Source organism: Oncorhynchus clarkii, chromosome 28 (genome assembly GCF_045791955.1).
Source record: "Oncorhynchus clarkii lewisi isolate Uvic-CL-2024 chromosome 28, UVic_Ocla_1.0, whole genome shotgun sequence".
In the NCBI taxonomy this organism is placed as follows: domain Eukaryota; kingdom Metazoa; phylum Chordata; class Actinopteri; order Salmoniformes; family Salmonidae; genus Oncorhynchus; species Oncorhynchus clarkii.
Genome location: NC_092174.1, coordinates 9738176 through 9754279, shown reverse-complemented (window position 1 = coordinate 9754279; position 16104 = coordinate 9738176). Strand labels below are relative to the sequence as shown.

The window sequence follows — 16104 nt, the reverse complement described above, 5'->3', positions numbered from 1 at the left end:
CTGTCACCTTACCTTGTTACTTGGAGCTGAAACCGTCCTTGATCAACATGTCTAACGCAATATTTCAATGTATTATCAATGTATTATCTATGTAGGTGTTGCAAGTATACATTTGACCCTGAAAGCTACAGAGCCATAACCACTTCTCCCGGTCTTGTGCAGTGTGTGTGATGGAGCTGGAGCCAATGCTGAGGAGGTTTGATGAAATCGACATCCTGGAGGCCGTGCTGGAGGTCAAGAAGTCAAAGGTCTGTCAGTGCGAGACTGCACAGGACACAGGTCACAAGGAAAATCATTTGGCAGGATATGTTTGGCAGTGCAAATACGTTTGTCAATATACATACAGAGTTCCAAGTCATTCAGTACGACTCAAGTAACACTGTATGTGTGTATTGCGAAAGGTTTTCGTTGCACAAATTTGATGACATCAGACCTGACCAGGGTTTGCAGCGTCGTGTTTCGTGATATGGCTTGAAATAGATGACTCGGCAAATGAGTCATATTCCCTCTCTTTCTGGTCCCCCTCTCTCTCTCTAGCTGATGAGAAGGGCAGGCTGCTACTCTGCCACACCCATGGCGGGTGAGAAGGGGAGGGAGGAGAAGATTTTAAACATTCTGAAGGACAACCCCGGTCCCTGGCAAGTGAGTACACTGACCTTTGAAACAGCACCATCCACAGGGGATAAAGTTCTGTCACTGCAATGGATTTCCGTCATATAGATTCTGGAGAGGACGTTTCTGAGATCGGTGTAGATCAATAAAAATCTCTTGGGGGGGGGGGGGGGGGGGGCTGGTTTGATTTGAGATGACACGGCTTAATGCAGACAGAATACAAATGTATTCTCAAATATGAGATTTTCTCAGTTATGCCGTGTGCACAGAACTGACATGCATGATTGTTGCTGAAACGCCAATGTTCAGATGAAGGGAATTTAAATAGTTTCTAATGTACTTCACAGCGGCGCTCAACTCAGACAGCTGTATGTTGCGTACTCTAGCTGCTGGATAAGTAATTCAAAGCCTCTACTTTATCACTCAGGATATAACTTTCCAGTGCTACTATGTAACATTGTTAAAAGAACATCAGACAACACCATAGTAGAATAGTTTACCTAGTCGGCTTGAGGCACATTCAAGTTGTGAGAGCCATAAGAGGGAAACGTATTCTGAAAGCAGTCAATGCACTACAAAGCACCCCCACACCTCCTCCCCCATGCTTCACCGGTGGGAAACACACATGCAGAGATCATCCGTTCACCTACTCTGCGTCTCACAAAGACACGGTGGTTGGAACCAAAAATCTAAAATTTGGACTGATCAGAGCAAAGGACAGATTTCCACCGGTCTAATGTTCATTGCTTGTGTTTCTTGGCCCAAGCAAGTCTCTTCTTATTGGTGTCCTTTAGTAGTGGTTTCTTTGCAGCAGTTTGACCATGAAGGCCTGATTTCACACAGTCTCCTCTGAACAGTTGATGTTGAGATGTCTGTTACTTGAACTCTGTGAAGCATTTATTTGTGCTGCAATCTGAGGTGCAGTTAACTCTAATGAACTTATCCTCTGCAGCAGAGGTAACTCTGGGCCTTCCTTTCCTGTGGCGGTCCTCATGAGAGCCAGTTTCATCATAGCGCTTGATGGTTTTTGCGAATGCACTTGAAGAGACTTTCAAAGTTCTTGACATTTTCCGAATTGACTGACCTTCATGTTGTAAAGTAATGATGGACTGTCGTTTCTCTTTGCTTATTTGAGCTTTTCTTGCCATAATATGGACTTGGTCTTTTACCAATTAGGGCTATCTTCTGTATACCCCCCTACCTTGTCACAACACCACTGATTGGTTCTAGCGCATTAAGAAGTTAAGAAATTCCACAAATGAACTTTTAACAAGGCACACCTGATAATTGAAACGCATTCCAGGTGACTATCTCATGGAAGCTGGTTGAGAGTGTGCAAAGCTGTCATCAAGGCAAAGGATGGCTACTTTAAAGAATCTCAAATATAAAATATATTTTGATTTGTTTAACACTTTTTTGTTTACTACATGATTCCATGTTTTACAATGTAAAAAATAAAGAAAAAACCTGGAATGAGTAGGTGTGTTCAATCTTTTGACGGGTACTGTGTATATTATACTGAACAAAAATATCAACGCAACAATTTCAATGATTTTATGAGTTTAATTTCATATCAGGAAATCAGTCAATTTAATTAAATTCATAAGGCCCTAATCTATGAATTTCACATGACTGGGCAGGGGTGTTGGATCCTTGTGGCTCAGTTAGTAGAGCATGGCACTTGCAACACCAGCGTTGTGGGTTCGATTCCCACAGGGGACCAGTATGAAAATGTACTCACTCTGGATATGGGCATTGTCGCTCTGGATATGGGCATCTCGTAAATCACAAAAATGAAAAAATATGTAATTGCAGTCACGAGTGATCCTTGGAGGGCATAGGCCCACCCACTAGGGAGCCAGCCCTAGCCATTCAGAATGAGTTTTTCCCCACCAAAGGGTTTTATTACAGACAGAAATACTCCTCAGCACCCCCCATCAGACGATCCCGCAGGTGAAGAAGCCGGATGTGGTGGTTGTGAGGCTGGTTGGACGTACTGGCAAATTCTCTAAAACGATCTTGGAGGCAGCTTATGGTAGAGAAATAAACATTAAATTATCTGGCAACAGCTCTGGTGGACATTAAACCTTGAGACATCTGTGGCATTATGTTGTGTGAAAAACTGCACATTTTAAAGTGGCCCTAGTCCCTAGTCAGGTGGATGGATTATCTTGGCAAAGGAGAAATGCTCACTAATAGGGATGTAAATACATTTCTGCATAACATTTGAGGGAAAGAAGCTCATTTTAGCAAATGTATACAAATATAACATCTGAAATATATTATTTACCTAAGTATTCAGACCCTTTGCTATGAGACTCAAAATTGAGTTCAGGTGCATCTTGTGGTAAATTGATTGATTGAACATGATTTGGAAAGACACACCTGTTTATTTGAGGTCCCACAGTTGACAGTGCATGTCAGAGCAAAAACCAAGGCATGAGATCGAAGGAATTGTCTGTAGAGCTCAGAGAGAGGGTTGTATCGAGGCACAGATCTGGGGAAGGGTTCCAAAAAATGTCTGCAGCATTGAAGGTTCCCAAGAACACAGTGGCCTCCATCATTCTAAAAAGGAAGAAGCTTGGAACCATCAAGACTATTTCTAGAGCTGGCCACCCGGCCAAACTGAGCAATCGCGGGAGAAGGGCCTTGGTCAGGGAGGTGACCAAGGAACCGATGGTCACTCTGACAGAGCTCCAGAGTTCCTCTGCAGAGATGGGAGAACCTTCCAGAAAGACAACCATCTCTGCAGATCCCAACAATCAGGCATTTATGGTAGAGTGGCCAGACGGAAGCCACTCTTCAGTAAAAGGCACATGACTGCCTGCTTGGTGTTTGCCAAAAGGCACCTAAAAGACTCTCAGACCAAGATTCTCTGATCTGATGAAACCAAGCCTGAATGCCAAGCGTCACGTCTGGAGGAAACATGGCATCATCCCTAAAGCATGGTGGTGGCAGCATCATGCTGTGATGATGTTTTCCAGTGGCAGTGACTGGGAGTCTAGTCAGGAGAGGGAAAGATGAAATTAGCAAAGTACAGAGAGATCCTTGATGAAAACCTGCTCAGGACCTCAGACTGGGGTGAAGGTTCACCTTCCAACAGGACCACAACCCTAAGCACAGACCCAAGACAATGCTGAAGTTTCTTTGGGACAAGTCTCTGAATGTCCTTGAGTGGCCCAGCCAGAGCCCAGACTTGTACCCGATCGAACATCTCTGGAGAGACCTGAAAATAGCTGTGCAGCAACGCTCCACATCCAACCTGACAGAGCTTGAGAGGATCTGCAGCGAAGAATGGGAGAAACTCCCCAAATACAGGTGTGCCAAGCTTGTAGTGTCATACTCAAGAAGACTCGGGGCTGTAATCGCTGCCAACGGTGCTTCAACAAAGTACTGAGAACACTTATGTCAGAACACTTATGTCAATGTGATATTTCCGTTTTTTATTTTTAATACATTTGCACACAAAAATGTACTAAATGTCACTAAATCAAACTTTTTAAATGCACTTCAAATGAAGTTTGATTTGATTTATTCCTATTCTTCAACTTCATTTTTTTTGATGGAGATGTGAATCCAACATATTAAGAACTTGTAGATAAAATGTGAAATCAACCAACATCCTTCGTATACAAGACAATATCAAAAGATAAAAGTGTATTATTAATATCGTGAATTTGGCATCCTATTTATAAGGCGAATAGTAACTACTTCTAAACTTCCAAAGATCCAGTCAACCATGGATGAATGACAGTATACCCTAGCTACTCGATAAAATGATGGTGTCCTTTGTTGGATACATCAGATGTCAATGTAGCCTACATAAACCCAAACTCACTCCACATACAACTTGTGTAAGAAACGTTTGTTACTTTCAACTATTCAATGTTATTTTGGTAGAATACGCAAATGAATATGGAAGCTGATCAATGTCAAAATGTGTTGACATGATAGCTAAAACTGAAACATACACAGCTTGCTTGTTACCAAAGCTAAGCAGGTGTTTATAGAGGTAGGCATCTGGATGGTAGACCAATTCTAACTTAAGTGCATTACCCCTCCTAACAGTAGGAGTCACTGTTCAGGCAGGAATCGTTGGACTGTGCCTTCTCCTTTTATTTCAATATACAGTACGTCTTTATTTAGATTGATGGCATGGCGTTGAAACAGTGACATTGATTTAAACATTCCATTGCACTACCAACACTGAAACAAGGCCAAATAACATGTGTCTAAATCAAATCTTAAATCCAACATAATTTCAACCAATAATACAAGCATTTGGAACACCTGCTCTTTCCATGACATCGATTGACAAAGTGAATCCAGGTGAAAGCTATGATTCCTTATTGATGTCACTTGCTAAATCCACTTCAAATCAGTGTAGATGAAGGGGTGGAGACAGGATAAAATACACTGCTCAAAAAAATAAAGGGAACACTTAAACAACACAATGTAACTCCAAGTCAATCACACTTCTGTGAAATCAAACTGTCCACTTAGGAAGCAACACTGATTGTCAATAAATTTCACATGCTGTTGTGCAAATGGAACAGACAACAGGTGGAAATTATAGGCAATTAGCAAGACACCCCCAATAAAGGAGTGGTTCTGCAGGTGGGAGCCACAGACCACTTCTCAGTTCCTATGCTTCCTGGCTGATGTTTTGGTCACTTTTGAATGCTGGTGGTGCTTTCACTCTAGTGGTAGCATGAGACGGAGTCTACAACCCACACAAGTGGCTCAGGTAGTGCAGCTCATCCAGGATGGCACATCAATGCGAGCTGTGGCAAGAAAGTTTGCTGTGTCTGTCAGCGTAGTGTCCAGAGCATGGAGGCGCTACCAGGAGACAGGCCAGTACATCAGGAGACGTGGAGGAGGCCGTAGGAGGGCAATAACCCAGCAGCAGGACCGCTACCGCCTTTGTGCAAGGAGGAGCAGGAGGAGCACTGCCAGAGCCCTGCAAAATGACCTCCAGCAGGCCACAAATGTGCATGTGTCTGCTCAAACGGTCAGAAACAGACTCCATGAGGGTGGTATGAGGGCCCGACGTCCACAGGTGGAGGTTGTGCTTACAGCCCAACACCGTGCAGGACGTTTGGCATTTGCCAGAGAACACCAAGATTGGCAAATTCGCCACTGGCGCCCTGTGCTCTTCACAGATGAAAGCAGGTTCAGACTGAGCACGTGACAGACGTGACAGAGTCTGGAGACGCCGTGGAGAACGTTCTGCTACCTCCAACATCCTCCAGCATGACCGGTTTGGCAGTCATAGTGTGGGGTGGCAATTCTTTGGGAGGCCGCACAGCCCTCCATGTGCTCGCCAGAGGTAGCCTGACTGCCATTAGGTACCGAGATGAGATCCTCAGACCCCTTGTGAGACCATATGCTGGTGCGGTTGGCCCTGGGTTCCTCCTAATGCAAGACAGTGCTAGACCTCATGTGGCTGGAGTGTGTCAGCAGTTCCTGCAATAGGAAGGCATTGATGCTATGGACTGGCCCGCCCGTTTCCCAGACCTGAATCCAATTGAGCACATCTGGGACATCATGTCTCGCTCCATCCACCAACGCCACATTGCACCACAGACTGTCCAGGAGTTGGCGGATGCTTTAGTCCAGGTCTGGGAGGAGATCCCTCAGGAGACCATCCGCCACCTCATCAGGAGCATGCCCAGGCGTTGTAGGGAGGTCATACAGGCACGTGGAGGCCACACACACTACTGAGCCTCATTTTGACTTGTTTTAAGGACATTACATCAAAGTTGGATCAGCCTGTAATGTGGTTTTCCACTTTAATTTGAGTGTGACTCCAAATCCAGACCTCCATAGGTTGATAAATTTGATTTCCATTGATCATTTTTGTGTGATTTTGTTGTCAGCACATTCAACTATGTAAAGAAAAAAGTATTTAATAAGAATATTTAATTCATTCAGATCTACGATGTGTTATTTTAGTGTTCCCTTTATTTTTTTGAGCAGTGTAATACTTTTTAATCCTTGAGACAATTCAGAAATGGATTGTGTATGTATGCCATTCAGAGGGTGAATAGGCAAGACAAAATATTTAAGTGCCTTTGAACGGGACACGGTAGTAGGTGCAAGACACACCGGTTTGAGTGTGTCAAGAACTACAATACTGCTGGTTTTTCACACTCAACAGTTTTCCGTGTGAATCAAGAATGGTCTACAATCAAAAGGACATCCAGACAACTTAACACAACTGTGAGCATTTGAGTCAACTTGGGCCAGCATCCTTATGGAACGCATCCCTATGGACACCTTGTAGAGTCCATGCCAAAACAAATTGAGGCTGTTCTGAGGGCAAAAGGGGGAACAACTCAATATTAGGAAGGTGTAGTAGATTGGAGCGGTAACCAGATTTTCTTACCGTCCTTCTCTCACTGCCATAGGGAAGCTCTGGCTCTGGTTCTTACTCCTTCCAGGACACGGACATCTCCCGACCGAGCTCCCTCACTAGCACCAATGCTCCACCTTTTAAAGGTAAGCCTAACTCCTTTCCTGTACTGTGATTGACAGCTGCAAATGACTGCTGAAGAGTTTCCTAAGTACTATTCTGTTGCTGCGTTGTATACTCTTCTCTTTTGAAAAGACTTTGAGTTGATACATCTTTCCTCAAGTTAATGAGGAGAATATCCTCCTCTTCTTCCCTGGAGGAGCCTCCTCTGATTGACACCCATCTCTCCTCGTCTCCCATTCCCCCCCAACCCCTCCTTCTCATCCCTCCTAGAAGTATCCCTCACGTCGTTCATGTCCCACAACCTGGAGCCCCTCAGAAAGCAGACCCTAGAGGACAACCCCCTCAACGACTACCCGCAGAGTGCCAGGCCGCTGAATAACCTCAATATTCCCCTCAAACCAGGCCTGCCGGAGACGGAGTGTGTGATGCACCTGGACAACCTCACCCTGAAGTCACAGCCATACCAACCACAGCCAGGTAATAGAAGTTCACAACCAAATCACAACATGACTAACATTACACCCTCCTAGTCTCACTACCTACAGTGCCTTCAGAAAGTATTCATATCCCTTGAGTTATTCACCATTTTGTTGTGTCGCAGCCCGAGTTCAAAGTGGAGTAGAAGACTGGAATTAAGAAATACTTTACAACATGTAAAGTGTTGGTCCCATGTTTCATGAGCTGAAATAATAAATCTACACACAAAATAGCACCAAAAGCTTATTTCTTTAAAATGTTGTGCACATATCTTTATATCCCTTATTAGTGAGCATTTCGCCTTTGCCAAGATAATCCATCCACTTGACAGGTGTGACATATCAAGAAGCTGATGAAATCGCATGATCATTACACAGGTGCACCTTGTGCTGGGGACAATAAAATGTCACTTTAATTTGTGTAGTTTTGTCACACAACACAATGCCACAGATGTCTCAAGTTTTGAGGGAGCGTGCAATTGGCATGCAGGAATTGGCATAACTGCAGGAATGTCCACCAGAGCTGTTTCCAGAGAATATAATTTTCTGCCTCCAACGTCGTTTTAGAGAATTTGGCAGTACTTCCTACCGGCCTCACAACCACAGACCACATGTGACCACGCCAGCCCAGGACCTCCACATCATGCTTCTTCACCTGTGGGATCATCTGAGTGGGGTGGGCAGGTGCTGAGGAGTTTTTCACGCAGATGAGCAGTGACCCTGGGCATCTTTCTTTTGTTGTTTTTCCAGAGTCAGTAGAAAGGCCTCTTTTAGTGTCTTAGGTTTTCATGACTGTGACCTTAATTGCCTACCGTCTGTAAGCTGTTTTTTATTTTTATTTATTTCACCTTTATTTAACCAGGTAGGCTAGTTGAGAACAAGTTCTCATTTGCAACTGCGACCTGGCCAAGATAAGGCATAGCAGTGTGAACAGACAACAACACAGAGTTACACATGGAGTAAACAATTAACAAGTCAATAACACAGTAGAAAAAAGGGGAGTCTATATATATATACATTGTGTGCAAAAGGCATGAGAAGGTAGGCAAATCATTACAATTATGCAGATTAACACTGGAGTGATAAATGATCAGATGGTTATGTACAGGTAGAGATATTGGTGTGCAAAAGAGCAGAAAAATAAATAAATAAAAACAGTATGGGGATGAGGTAGGTGAAAATGGGTGGGCTATTTACCAATAGACTATGTACAGCTGCAGCGATCGGTTAACTGCTCAGATAGCAGATGTTTGAAGTTGGTGAGGGAGATAAAAGTCTCCAACTTCAGCGATTTTTGCAATTCGTTCCAATCACAGGCAGCAGAGAACTGGAACGAAAGGCGGCCAAATGAGGTGTTGGCTTTAGGGATGATCAGTGAGATACACCTGCTGGAGCGCGTGCTACGGATGGGTGTTGCCATCGTAACCAGTGAACTGAGATAAGGCGGAGCTTTACCTAGCATGGACTTGTAGATGACCTGGAGCCAGTGGGTCTGGCGACGAATATGTAGCAAGGGCCAGCCGACTAGAGCATACAAGTCGCAGTGGTGGGTGGTATAAGGTGCTTTAGTGACAAAACGGATGGCACTGTGATAAACTGCATCCAGTTTGCTGAGTAGAGTGTTGGAAGCAATTTTGTAGATGACATCGCCGAAGTCGAGGATCGGTAGGATAGTCAGTTTTACTAGGGTAAGTTTGGCGGCGTGAGTGAAGGAGGCTTTGTTGCGGAATAGAAAGCCGACTCTTGATTTGATTTTCGATTGGAGATGTTTGATATGGGTCTGGAAGGAGAGTTTAGAGTCTAGCCAGACACCTAGGTACTTATAGATGTCCACATATTCAAGGTCGGAACCATCCAGGGTGGTGATGCTGGTCAGGCGTGCGGGTGCAGGCAGCGAACGGTTGAAAAGCATGCATTTGGTTTTACTAGCGTTTAAGAGCAGTTGGAGGCCACGGAAGGAGTGCTGTATGGCATTGAAGCTCGTTTGGAGGTTAGATAGCACAGTGTCCAAGGACGGGCCGGAAGTATATAGAATGGTGTCGTCTGCGTAGAGGTGGATCAGGGAATCGCCCGCAGCATGAGAAACATCATTGATATATACAGAGAAAAGAGTCGGCCCGAGAATTGAACCCTGTGGCACCCCCATAGAGACTGCCAGAGGACCGGACAGCATGCCCTCCGATTTGACACACTGAACTCTGTCTGCAAAGTAATTGGTGAACCAGGCAAGGCAGTCATCCGAAAAACCGAGGCTACTGAGTCTGCCGATAAGAATACGGTGATTGACAGAGTCGAAAGCCTTGGCAAGGTCTATGAAGACGGCTGCACAGTACTGTCTTTTATCGATGGCGGTTATGATATCGTTTAGTACCTTGAGCGTGGCTGAGGTACACCCGTGACCGGCTCGGAAACCAGATTGCACAGCGGAGAAGGTACGGTGGGATTCAAGATGGTCAGTGATCTGTTTGTTGACTTGGCTTTCGAAGACCTTAGATAGGCAGGGCAGGATGGATATTGGTCTGTAACAGTTTGGGTCCAGGGTGTCGCCCCCTTTGAAGAGGGGGATGACTGCGGCAGCTTTCCAATCCTTGGGGATCTCAGACGATATGAAAGAGAGGTTGAACAGGCTGGTAATAGGGGTTGCGACAATGGCGGCGGATAGTTTCAGGAATAGAGGGTCCAGATTGTCAAGCCCAGCTGATTTGTACGGGTCCAGGTTTTGCAGCTCTTTCAGAACATCTGCTATCTGGATTTGGGTAAAGGAGAACCTGGAGAGGCTTGGTCGAGTAGCTGCGGGGGGGGGGGGGGGGGCTGTTGGCCGAGGTTGGAGTAGCCAGGCGGAAGGCATGGCCAGCCGTTGAGAAATGCTTGTTGAAGTTTTCGATAATCATGGATTTATCGGTGGTGACCGTGTTACCTAGCCTCAGTGCAGTGGGCAGCTGGGAGGAGGTGCTCTTGTTCTCCATGGACTTCACAGTGTCCCAGAACTTTTTGGAGTTGGAGCTACAGGATGCAAACTTCTGCCTGAAGAAGTTGGCTTTAGCTTTCCTGACTGACTGTGTGTATTGGTTCCTGACTTCCCTGAACAGTTGCATATCGCGGGGACTGTTCGATGTTAGTGCAGTCCGCCACAGGATGTTTTTGTGCTGGTCGAGGGCAGTCAGGTCTGGAGTGAACCAGGGGCTATATCTGTTCTTAGTTCTGCATTTTTTGAACGGAGCATGCTTATCTAAAATGGTGAGGAAGTTACTTTTAAAGAAAGACCAGGCATCCTCAACTGACGGGATGAGGTCAATGTCCTTCCAGGATACCCGGGCCAGGTCGATTAGAAAGGCCTGCTCACAGAAGTGTTTTAGGGAGCGTTTGACAGTGATGAGGGGTGGTCGTTTGACTGCGGCTCCGTAGCGGATACAGGCAATGAGGCAGTGATCGCTGAGATCCTGGTTGAAGACAGCGGAGGTGTATTTGGAGGGCCAGTTGGTCAGGATGACGTCAATGAGGGTGCCCTTGTTTACAGAGTTAGGGTTGTACCTGGTGGGTTCCTTGATGATTTGAGTGAGATTGAGGGCATCTAGCTTAGATTGTAGGACTGCCAGGGTGTTAAGCATATCCCAGTTTAGGTCACCTAACAGAACAAACTCTGAAGCTAGATGGGGGGCGATCAATTCACAAATGGTGTCCAGGGCACAGCTGGGAGCTGAGGGGGGTCGGTAGCAGGCGGCAACAGTGAGAGACTTATTTCTGGAGAGAGTAATTTTCAAAATTAGTAGTTCGAACTGTTTGGGTATGGACCTGGAAAGTATGACATTACTTTGCAGGCTATCTCTGCAGTAGACTGCAACTCCTCCTCCTTTGGCAGTTCTATCTTGACGGAAGATGTTATAGTTGGGTATGGAAATCTCAGAATTTTTGGTGGCCTTCCTGAGCCAGGATTCAGACACGGCAAGGACATCAGGGTTAGCAGAGTGTGCTAGAGCAGTGAGTAAGACAAACTTAGGGAGGAGGCTTCTGATGTTGACATGCATGAAACCAAGGCTTTTTCGATCACAGAAGTCAACAAATGAGGGTGCCTGGGGACATGCAGGGCCTGGGTTTACCTCCACATCACCCGCGGAACAGAGAAGGAGTAGTATGAGGGTGCGGCTGAAGGCTATCAAAACTGGTCGCCTAGGGCATTGGGGACAGAGAATAAGAGGAGCAGGTTTCTGGGCATGGTAGAATATATTCAGGGCATAATGCGCAAACAGGGGTATGGTGGGGTGCGGGTACAGCGGAGGTAAGCCCAGGCACTGGGTGATGATGAGAGAGGTTGTATCTCTGGACATGCTGGTTGTAATGGGTGAGGTCACCGCATGTGTGGGGGGTGGGACAAAGGAGGTATCAGGGGTATAAAGAGTGGAACTAGGGGCTCCATTGTAAACTAAAACAATGATAACTAACCTGCACAACAGTATACAAGGCATATTGACATTTGAGAGAGACATACAGCGAGGCATACAGTAATCACAGGTGTTGAATTGGGAGAGCTAGCTAAAACAGTAGGTGAGACAACAACAGCTAATCAGCTAGCACAACAACAGCAGGTAGAATGGCGATTGATTAGGCAGAGAGGGTCGGATTAACTACACACAGAGCCTAAGTGCGGCTGGGGCCGACAGATAAAACATAAACAAGCAGAATGGATTACCGTGATTAATGGACAGTCCAGCATGCATCAGCTATGTAGCCAAGTGATCAGTGTCCAAGGGGCAGCGGTGGATGGGGCAGGGAAGCTGGACTGGCGAGTGTTATCCAGGTTAGAAAACTAACAATGACTAAATAGCTTGTAGCCAGTTAGCTGGTTAGCTTCTGGAGGTTCTTGAGTGTGTTCTAAAAATGTAAAGATAATAGCGGTTCCGTATCACATTGGGTGAGGCAGGTTACCGGAAGGTATAAACAAATTAAAAATCGAAAAGGGATAGAAAGTAAATATGGGTTCAGTGAGTGTTTGGGACGCGGCGATTCAGACGGTTAGCAGGCCTGTGCTAACAAGCTAACAGTTAGTAGACGGTGCTAAACACGGTAGCAGTTAGCGGACCGGGCTAAACAAGCTAGCAGTTAGCAGGCCGAATTTGCAAGCAAGGAGATAGCAAGGGCTAGAGAGTTAGCCTTTGGGGACGTCGCGATGGGGGTATCTGTTTATTCCTCTTCATGCGGTGACATCGATGGACCGGTCGTGGGTCTGGATATTGTAGCCCAGGAGCTCAAAATGTTCCGTTTGCGATGGGAATCCGGGGATGAAAAATTAAAATAAAATAATAAATAGGTCCGTTATGCTCTGGTTAGAGTCGCGTAGTTCGAACTGGCGAGAGCTTTCCGAGCTAAAGGTTAGCTGATGACCGGTTAGCTGAAGACCGCTAGCAATGTTTTGCTGAAGCTGGTAGTTAGTTGGCTAGCTTCAGTTGAGGGGTTCCAGGTCCGAAGTAAATATAAATACTTTAGGAAAAATAGCTACGTTGGGTGAGGCGGGTTGCAGGGGAGTATTTAGAAGAAGTTGAGGTTCAGCAAAAAGTTTTAAAGATATGTGAAGAAAAAAAAACGAAAACAAACGATATATACAAGGGACACGACACGACAATACGTCCTACTGCTACGCCATCTTGGTGTCTTGGTGTCTCTGTTAGTGTCTTAAAGACCGTTCCGCAGGTGCATGTTCATTAATTGTTTATGGTTCATTGAACAAGCATGGGAAACAGTGTTTAAACCCTTTACAATGAAGATCTGTGAAGTTATTTGTACTTTTACAAATTATCTTTGAAAGACAGGGTCCTGAAAAAGGGCTGTTTCTTTTTTTTCTGAATTTATGTACAGTGCATTCAGAAATTATTCAGACCCCTTGAGTTTTTCAACGTTTTGTTACGTTACAGCCTTATTCTAAAGTGTATTAAATCAATCTGCACACGATACCCCAAAATGACAAAGCAAAAAAAAAATGAAATATCACATTTTACATAAGTATTCTGAGCCTTTACTCAGTACTTTGTTAAAACACCTTGGGCAGCGATTACAGCCTCAAATCATCTGACGCTACAAGCTTGATACACCTGTATTTGGGGAGTTTCTCCCATTCTTCTATGCAGATCCTCTCAAGCTCTGTCAGGTTGGATGGGGAGCGTCACTGCAAAGCTATTTCCAGGTCACTCCAGAGATGTTAGATCGGGTTCACGTCTGGGCTCTGTCTGGGCCACTCAAGGAAATTGAGACTTGTCCAGAAGCCACTCCTGCATTGACTTGGCTATGTGCTCAGGGTTGTGGTCCTGTTGGAAGGTGAACCTTCAATCCAGTCTGAGGTCCTGAGCGCTCTGGAGAAGGTTTTCATCAAGGATTTCTCTGTACTTTGCTCCGTTCATCTTTCCCTCGATCCTGACTAGTCTCCAAGTCCCTACCGTGACCATTGGGTTCTTGGTCACCTCCCTGACCAAGGCCCTTCTCCCCAGATTGCTCAGTTTGGCTGGCCAACCAGCTCTAGGAAGACTACTTGGTGGTTCCAAACTTCCAAACTTCATATGTACAGTTGAAGTCGGAAGGTTACATACACTTAGGTTGGCGTCATTAAAACTCGTTTTTCAACCACTCCGCAAATTTCTTGTTAACAAACTATAGTTTTGGCAAGTAGGTTAGGACATCTACTTTGCATGACAAGTAATTTTTCCAACAATTGTTTACAGACAGATTATTTCACTTATAATTCACTGTACCACAATTCCAGTGGGTCAGAAGTTTACATACACTAAGTTGACTGTGCCTTTAAAAAAGCTTGGAAAATTCCAGAAAATGATGTCATGGCTTTAGAAGCTTCTAATAAACTAATTGACATCATTTGAGTCAATTGGAGGTGTACCTGTGGATGTATTTCAAGGCCTACCTTCAAACTCAGTTCCTATTTGTGTGACATCATGGGAAAATCAGCCAAGACCTCAGAAAAATAATTGTAGACCACCACGTGTTTGGTTCATCCTTAAGAGCAATTTCCAAACGCCTGAAGGTACCACATTCATCTGTACAAACAATCATACTCAAGTATAAACACCATTGGACCACACAGCCGTCATACCGCTCAGGAAGGAGACGCGTTCTGTCTCCTAGAGAGTAACATACTTTGGTGCGAAAGGAGCAAATCAATCCCAGAACAACAGCAAAGGACCTTGTGAAGATGCTGGAGGAAACTGGTACAAAAGTATCGATATCCACAGTAAAACAAGTCCTATATCGACATAACCTGAAAGGCCGCTCAGCCAGGAAGAAGCCACTGCTCCAAAACCGCCATAACAAAGCCAGACTGCGGTTTGCAACTGCACATCGTACTTTTTGGATAAATGTTCTCTGGTCTGATGAAACAAAAATAGAACTGTTTGGCCATGATGACCTTCGTTATGTTTGGAGGAAAAAGGCTTGCAAGCCGAAGAACACCATCCCAACCATGAAGCAAGGGGGTGGCAGCATCATGTTGTGGTGGTGCTTTGCTGCAGGAGGGACTGGTGCACTTCACAAAATAGATGGCATCATGAGATTGGAAAATGATGTGCATATATTGAAGCAACATCTCAAGATATCAGTCAGGATGTTAAAGCTTGGTCGCAAATGGGTCTTCCAAATGGACAATGACCCCAAGCATACTTCCAAAGTTTTGGCAAAATTGCTTAAGGACAACAAAGTCAAGGTATTGGAGTGGCCATCACAAAGCCCTGACCTCGGTCCTATAGAAACGTTGTAGGCAGAACTGAAAAGGTGTGTGAGCAAGGATGCCAACAAACCTGACTCAGTTACACCAGATCTGTCAGGAGGAATGGGCCCAAATTCACCAAACGTATTGTGGGAAGCTTGTGGAAGGCTACCTGAAATTATTCTGCCTTTTCACCACATTCTGTTTGGGTGGACCATTTCAGCCTCTAAGGTGCAGGGTTGAGTAACCGGGTGATAGACGGCCAGTGACCGTGATTAATTTCAGGACAGGGAACTGGGTAGAGGCTGGCAAGTGATGGCTATTTAACAGTCTGATGGCTTTGAGATAAACCGCTTCTATCAGTCTCTCTGTCCCAGCTTTAATGCACTTGTATTGACCTCGCCTTCTGGATGGTAGCGGGGTGAACAGGCCATGGCTCGGGTGGTTGATGTCCTTGATGATCTTTTTGGCCTTCCTGTGACATTGGTCTTCCTGTGCTGTAGGTATCCTGGAGGGCAGGCAGTGTGCTCCCGGTGATTCGTTGGGCAGACTGCGCCACCCTCTGGTGAGTCCTGTGGTTGCGGGTGGTGCAGTTGCTGTACCAGGCCCAACAGCCCAACCCATTCTGTTTGGGTGGACCATTTCAGATTGTCAGTGGTGTGTACGCAGAGCAACTTGAAGCTTTTCACCTTCTCTACTCCGTCGATGTGGATAGGGGCGTGTTCTCTCTGCTGTCTCCTGAAGTCCATGATCTGTTCCTTCATTTTGTTGAGGGAGAGGTTATTTTCTTGGCTCCGCCGCCAGGGCCGTCACCCTCTGCCTGTAGGCTGTCTTGG

The 16104-nt window shown here is 45.4% G+C and overlaps 1 protein-coding gene across 1 annotated transcript in view; it reads left to right on the top strand.

Annotated features, from left to right (window-relative positions):
• Positions 1–16104, top strand: part of LOC139387006 (receptor-interacting serine/threonine-protein kinase 2-like) — a 28194-nt gene that overhangs the window by 9523 nt on the left and 2567 nt on the right. Inside the window, exons 7-10 of the mRNA XM_071132949.1 lie at positions 163–248; positions 538–642; positions 7023–7113; positions 7361–7567. Of these exons, the coding sequence (XP_070989050.1) occupies positions 163–248; positions 538–642; positions 7023–7113; positions 7361–7567 (489 nt within the window). The remainder of the gene's footprint in view (positions 1–162; positions 249–537; positions 643–7022; positions 7114–7360; positions 7568–16104) is intronic.